At 40.4% G+C, this 7,678-nt stretch overlaps 1 protein-coding gene across 1 annotated transcript; it reads left to right on the top strand.

Moving 5' to 3' along the window:
• The first annotated feature begins 312 nt into the window (after positions 1-312).
• Positions 313-7,317, top strand: LOC134377015 (olfactory receptor 2W3-like). Its single transcript, XM_063095623.1, has 2 exons — positions 313-1,198; positions 7,268-7,317. The coding sequence occupies exons 1-2, from the start codon at positions 313-315 to the stop codon at positions 7,315-7,317; spliced, it is 936 nt and encodes a 311-aa protein (XP_062951693.1).
• The last annotated feature ends 361 nt before the right edge of the window (positions 7,318-7,678 follow it).

Below are 7,678 nucleotides of genomic sequence, written 5' to 3'. Positions count from 1 at the left end.
GGAGTCATCTTTGGCTTCACTGGATTTAGAGGCAGTACCAGCAGATGTTAAGGACAAAGACTCTAAGCCCTGTGTCCTGGGTTCAAAGTCAGCTCTGCTTCTTTCTACATATGACAATTGGCTTAACACATGTGTTTCAGTTTTCTTTTCTATAAATTGGTTATAATAAAGATAGTGCCTACATTGTCATTGGGGTTAAATGAGTAAATAAATGTCAAAAGCATAGAAAAATGCCTGGCTAATCGTAAGTGCTCCTTTAATACTGGGTGATCATGTTAATAGCATCCATATTTCTCTTCAAGTGCAGTAGAGATGGATGGAACCAATGACAGCACCCAAAACCATTTCATCCTTCTGGGGTTTTCTGACCGCCCCCATCTGCAGAGGGGGATCCTCTTTGTGGTCATCTTGATAGCATATCTCCTGACCCTTCTGGGCAACACCACCATCATCCTGGTGTACTGGCTGGACCCTCACCTGCACACTCCAATGTACTTCTTCCTCACCCACCTGTCTTTTCTGGACCTCAGTTTTACCACCAGCTCCATTTCTCAGCTGCTCTATAACCTTCATGGACAGGACAAGACCATCAGCTACAGTGGCTGTGCCATCCAGCTCTTCCTGTTCCTGGGTCTTGGCGGTGTTGAGTGCCTGCTCCTGGCCGTCATGGCCTATGACCGGTTTGTGGCTGTCTGCAAGCCCCTGCACTACATGGTGATCATGAATCCAAGGCTCTACCTGGGCTTGGTGTCAGTGGCCTGGGGCTGTGTGTTGACCAACTCTTTTATCATGTCTCCAGTGACCCTGAGCTTACCCCAGTGTGGGTACCACAAGGTGGACCATTTCTTGTGTGAGATGCCAGCCCTGATCCAGATGGCCTACATCAACACTCTGGCCATCGAAGACACTGTCTTTGTCCTGGCAGTTGACATTGTCCTGTCACCCTTGGTGTTTATCCTGGTCTCCTACAGCTACATTGTGAAGGCTGTGTTACAAATTCGGTCAGCGTCAGGGAGGCAAAAGGCCTTCAACACCTGTGGCTCCCATCTCACTGTGGTCTCACTTTTCTATGGAAACATCATCTACATGTACATGCAACCGGGCAACAACTCCTCCCAGGACCAGGGCAAGTTCCTCACCCTCTTCTACAACATCGTCACCCCACTCCTCAATCCTCTGATCTATACATTATTTGATATTTGGCATCTATCATTCCTTTCAGTGTCACTGCTAACCCTAATACGATTTACAGGACATTTTGTACTTTTTTGAAAATCCTCATTTGAGATATCTGATTAGTCAGATACCAAATTTTGACATGTACTTGGAACTTTCTTATTTTCTGTGAAGATAAATTAACATATTTATTTATGTTAATATATAATAACAGTTGATTCCTCAATATTCTCTTTTTCAAAAAGTTGTTTCATTTTGCACATGGCATTATGCTAGCACTTACCGAATGTTAACTTTGTGGTACCTAATGAGTTAATAAATGTAAATCAATAATTATGTTGCCTGTCATAAGTATGTACTCAATAACAGGAATAGTAATTAATATACTATTTCTAGTAAGTTATAAAAATGAAGTGAATTGATGCCGTTACAGATTTGGGTTAGACACCATTACAAAATTAAACTTTTGCATTTCATTGTTTTGGTATATGTATTTATATTCACTCATATTTCTCTTATTTATGCTTGTATTAATAGCAAGAATGATAAATAAGAGTAGACTTTTATTTCTACTTTGGCATAGTCTCCTGAATCCACGCTCTATCCGGATGAAAATATTACATACTAAATCAAAATTTACATGTAGCTGAAAATTACTTACCAAGGAGACCCATTCCTGAACTGCTAAGTGTTGTGGTATGGATCATTTTAGTCAATAATATCCCTTCCCCTGGTTTTCCAAAGCCTCCTCTCTGAACCCTTGGTCAGTTTTCATTGCTAAATCATATGATAATAGCTGGGTGATTTCACAATAAATGAAATATACATATGATTTATCCTTAATATCAGTGAGAGGGAGAAAGGGACTCAAATTGGGAACTCGATTGAAAAAGACTACAGAATGCAGAGCAATACAACAAAAAACCATTTTCATTTCAGACTGAAATAAATATATCAGTAGGAACCTGTCCTTGTGAGAAAGTTGCTGCATTCATAAAATAATAATAACTTCTGTTTTCGTTTGATCAGTGTGTAAAAAATATTTAGAAATGAGTATGATGTTAGCTGTGGGCTTTTCATATATGGCCTTTATTTCATTGAGGTAAACTCCTTCTATACCTAGTTTTTTGAGTTTTTATCATGAAAGGGTTTTGAATTTCATGAAATGCTTTTTCTGAATCTATTGAGATTATTGTGTTATTTTTATCCATTCTATTAGTGTGATGCAACGCAATTATTAATTCGCCTATTTTGAACAATCTTCACAACTCGGGGGTAGTTACCACTAGGCGATGATGTATATTCCCTTCAACGTTTTGTTAAATTTGGTTTTCAAGTACTTTGTTCCAGATTTTTGTATCTATGACAGATCTGAAGGGAGAAATAGCAATACAATAAATGTGAATGTATCTCTCTCTCTCCATATATATGTATGTATATGTAAATAGATAGACAATTTAAAAATAGTTTATAAAGCCTCAAGTCTAATTAAATGTGTAAGTATAAAGAACACTTAAGTAAAAAGGACTTTTGCATGTACTATACTTTTAAGAAATATCAAAAAACAGTGCATTTAATAAATATTTAAAACAAGAGTAATGAAATGTTGTAGATAGAAATATTTTAAAAAATGATCTGATCTACTTTTCTCATTTTAATTAAGAAACTGGTGGTGAGATAGTTAAAGCAGGTTAACTGATGTCACAATCTGAGGAAGAAGGAAAAATATTCGACAAATTCATCTGTCCAGTAAAGACTCAATTACACAATTAGGAATTCATTGTGACTTTTATTTTAGATCACAAAATTCAGTTGAAATCTGAATGTTTAGTCAAAAATCTCTGGAATTTCTGGAAAGGTCCCATGTCCTGTATATGTCCTTGTGGAGACTGAGTCAGTACAAAACAGACTGGGATTCTCCTACCACCTTTTCTTTTTTTTCAATTTATTTATTAATATTATTATTTTTTTACATTCTAAGATATTGCAGAGCAGTTGTGCAGGAGGGGGAAGGGAAGGAGGAAGGAAAGAGCGTGTGAGGAGTAGGAAGCAGGGGGTGCTTGGTCAAGGCCTGTGGCACCCCTCCTCATTCCAGCAGGGGAGACCAGGAGGCTTCCCGCATGGCTGGGTCATTGCTGGGCTGGATATAGGCTTCAAGGAAGCGTGGCTGAAACGCTTGGCCTCCCACCAACCCAGCCCAGGAGCCTGGGGTGCTTCCTGCCGTGTCTCAGTGGTCATCAAAGGGCTGTGTGTGGTAGTCAGGGGGGCATGACTGAGGCTCATTGCCCTCCCCCATTCCTGGCTTGGGAGCCCAGGGGCCTTCCAGTCATTCTAGGTTTTACAGGTGTTTTTGGTGGTGTTAGAACTTTACTAGGTAATATCAAACTTTCTCTCTGACCTGTGGGTTGGATATTTTGTTTTTTCTTTCAGTTCTGTGTTGGATTATTCACTGTTCCACTACGTAAACTCTGCACTGGAACTAATTTGCTCTTCTTTGCTTACTTCTCAAATGGAACTTCCTGTAAGGACCAGCACTGGAGCCCTGTAGTTGAACTAAACAGCTACTTTCCTTCTAGTTCCCTGGGGAAGGCTTATTGTGCAGCTAGTTTTTTTTTTTTTTTTTTTTTTAAATATTTTATTTTATTTTATTTTGTCAATATAAAATGTGGTTGATTATTGTGGACAATTACCGAAACCTCCCTCCCGCCTCCCTCTCCCCACTCCCTCCCAACAATCTCCTTTCTGTGTGCTTATCATATCAATTTCAAGGAATTGCAATTGTTATGTTTTCTTCGCCCCCCACCCCCGGTTTTTTTTTTGGTTTGTTTTTTCATTTTTTTGTGAGTATTTATTTATTTATTTTTAGCTCTCACAAATAAGCGACAACATGTGGTATTTCACTTTCTGTGCCTGACACATTTCACTTAATATAATTCTCTCTAGGTCCATCCATGTCATTGCAAATGGTAGTATTTCATTCTTTTTTATAGCAGAGTCGTATCCATTGTGTAGATATAAAACAGTTTCCATATCCACTCATCTGATGATGGACATGTGGGCTGGTTCCAACTCTTGGCTTTTGTAAAGAGTGCTGCGATGCACATTGGGGAACAGGTATACCTTCAACTTGATGATTTCCATTCCTCTGGGTATATTCCCAGCAGTGGGATAGCTGGGTCATATGGTAGATCTATCTGCAATTGTATGAGGAGCCTCCATACCATTTTCCATCGAGGCTGCACCACTTTGCAGTCCCACCAACAATGTATGAGAGTCCCTTTTCCTCCGCAACCTCACCAGCATTTATCGTTCAGAGTATTTTGGATATTAGCCGTCCTAACTAGGGTGAGATGGTATCTCAGTGTGGTTTTGATTTGCATTTCCCTGATGCCAAGTAATATTGAGCATTTTGTCATGTGTCTGTTGGCCATTCATATATCTTCCTTTGAGAAATGCCTATTTCGCTCCTTTGCCCATTTTTTAATTGGGTTCCTTGTTTTTTTCTTGTAAAGTTGTTTGAATTTCTTGTATATTCTGGATATTAATCCTTTGTCAGATGTATATTTTGCAAATATTTTCTCCCACTCTGTTGGTTGTCTTTTAACTCTGTTAATTGTTTCTTTTGCTGTGCAGAAGCTTTTTAGTTTGATATAATCCCATTTGTTTATTTTTCCTTTGGTTGCCCGTGCTTTGGGGGTCATATTCATGGAGTCTGTGTCCAGTCCTACTTCCTGAAGTGTTTTTCCTATATTTTCTTTAAGAAGTTTTATTGTTTCAGGGTGTACATTTAATTCTTAAAGCCATTTTGAGTTGACTTTAGTGAAAAATTTCTATAATGAGCACTACAAACCACTGCTGAGAGAAATGAGAGAGGATATGAAAAGATGGAAAGATATCCCATGCTCTTGGATTGGAAAAATCAACATTGTGAAAATGTCCATACTAGCCAAAGTGATATACAAATTCAATGCAATCCCCATCAAAATTCCAATGACATTTTTCTCAGAAATGGAAAGAACTATCCAGACATATATATGGAATAACAAAAGACCACGCATAGCCAAAGCAATGCTAAGCAAAAAAAATAAAGCTGGAGGAATATCACTGCCTGACTTTAAACTATACTACAAAGCTATAATAACCAAAACAGTATGGTACTGGCATAGAAATAGACACACTGATCAATGGAATAGAATAGGGAATCCAGAAATCAAGCCACACACTTACAGCCATCTGATCTTTGAGAAAGGCACCAAGCCTGTACACTGGGGAAGAGACTGCCTCTTCAGTAAATGGTGCTGGTATAACTGGATATCAATATGCAGGAAAATGAAACGAGACCCATACTTCAGTTTTAAATTGTTGACCATGCATATACTTCTGGGTCTTGTGAGTTCTGGTACAGTTGTGTTGTTGGAAACTCTGGTCTGGGCCTGAGCTTTTTCTGCAAACTGCATCTCTTGCAGTCATATATTTCTGACCGCTCTCCACTGAGTGGTCCTGTGATGATCGGAGGGCAGATCAGCTGCCCATGCTGTGCCCCAGTGTTCCCCCAATGGGCCTGTCTCCTCCACTGCCCACACTCCAAACATTTCCCATAGGATGGGCCATGTGCCAGTCCCTTGCAATAACTCAACTGGACCCTGAGTGGCTCCTTTTCTTCAGTTGTCTGTGACCCCTTGCTCCTGTGTGGGTTCAAGACAAACTGGCTTATCCCAAAAAGAATACTGATGCAAGACCAATTAAAAGTATATAAAATTCCAAGGTGGATTATTACATAAAGGATCTTTGGATATATTCTCTTCACATAATTTTAAAAACCTAATTTGAAGAAACCCCATCAGACATCACTCTCCTGTAAACAGAGGCCTGCACCATGAACCTATATTCACATCTCTCTCTCTCTCTCTCTCTCTCACACACACACACACACACACACACACACACACACACACACACACACACACACACACACACAAACACAAACACACACACACACATGATGCCCAGTGCCACAGAGAAGCAGAGCAGGGATGCACTGGTGTCTCTGCAGCTTCCTCCCCTCAGAAGCGTGTGAGTCTTTCCAAGTGTCTCACCAGCATAGCTTTAGGCTGGCAGGGTGTTCAGAGTTTGCAGATGAAACAAAGGAAAGGAAAATGTCTTGCCCTGAGACACGCAGCAAGGATGGTCCACTAACCTGCAAGAAGCAGGTCACACCATCAGGATGACTGCTGAGCAGCTGTAAAGCAACAGAAGGCAACTTCCCAGTGGGATATGTACAGAATATTGGGGCTTCCCCCCTCAGGGATGCAGGTCTGTGATCCCAGCTGCAGTGGGAAGCAGTATGATAGGCATACAAACACCATTTGCAATCAAAGGCAAGAGGGAGATGCAAAGTCTCTCCCACTTTTAAACAACTTTACAAGAAAGGCTGTGCTGTGAAATGTGCTTAACGTCATTTCCATATCGACTGCACCATTGGGTCACACATAGCCCTAGACCTTCATTCAGCTACTACAACTACCACTACAACTATTGACTATGATTACTAATATATTTACTATTTTACTTTCCTGGTTTATTTTTGTGTCTATACAGTAGTCAAACACCCTGTACAGGAGGCTTAGGGAGAGGAATGCAGAAGTGGGTACCCAAGCATACCGTGACATGGATAAATTAACCCAGTTTCTAAACTCCAGTGACTTCACTAAGACCACCTGCCTGCGTGATGGTCCCAGAATGTTCTGCTTGTCTCCTAATTCATCCTCATGTCCAGCTCAACAGGCCCAGAGGGCCAAGAGAAATCCACTCACCACCACCACTGGATTCCCTTGGCTTGTGACATTACAGATGGACTGTGCTAGTCATTGATATTTTCTTAATAAAACTTACTATGGGAGGGATCTGATGAGATGCAGAATTGGTAGGAGATGAATGAATGAAAAAAGAGAAGAGGAAAAAAGAACAGAGGAGGAGAGGGGTGGGGAGGGGAAGACAAAAGCCGATTCTCTAGAGAATAAACCCTGTTGCCTTGAAAGCATTCTGCATCAGCAAATCCTGGAACAGAGTGGGGATTGAAGGGCCAGCCCAGAGGAACAAAAGGGGGAAATAAAGAAGGTGACATGTGGGAAAAAAGAGTGAAGAGAAATAAGGACTGGCAAGAGCAAAGGAAACGTGCAGAGAGAAGCCTCCAGAGAAGCAAGGGCTTTTCCTAACTTTGAGAACAGTCCTTTCACTACACTTAATTAATCATTACACAGGAACATAAATGCTTAAATGTACAGAAATACAGTCATACGCAACAAAAATGACAACACATAAATTTAACATAGGATTGTCAACCTAGCACTGTCTGAGGACACAGGACGACACCATCTCCATTTCAACTCCTCCAGCCATGAACAAGTTTCTAGTAATGAAGCTCTCTTTTAGCTCCAGCTAAAATCAGTGAGTGAAATGTAGAGGGAAGGAGAAAAAATGCTCCAGAGGGAGAGGGGAGGGA

Source organism: Cynocephalus volans, chromosome 4 (genome assembly GCF_027409185.1).
Source record: "Cynocephalus volans isolate mCynVol1 chromosome 4, mCynVol1.pri, whole genome shotgun sequence".
NCBI classification, from domain to species: Eukaryota; Metazoa; Chordata; class Mammalia; order Dermoptera; family Cynocephalidae; genus Cynocephalus; species Cynocephalus volans.
This window is presented reverse-complemented; position numbering and strand designations above follow the sequence as displayed.

Excerpts from the sequence above, each read along its gene's own strand:
- LOC134377015 (XM_063095623.1), top strand. The coding sequence starts at position 313 with ATGGATGGAACCAATGACAGCACCCAAAACCATTTCATCCTTCTGGGG. Across the intron at positions 1,199-7,267 it reads GATCTATACATTATTTGATA|AGGAACAAAAGGGGGAAATA; the intron begins TTTGGCATCTAT and ends GGGCCAGCCCAG.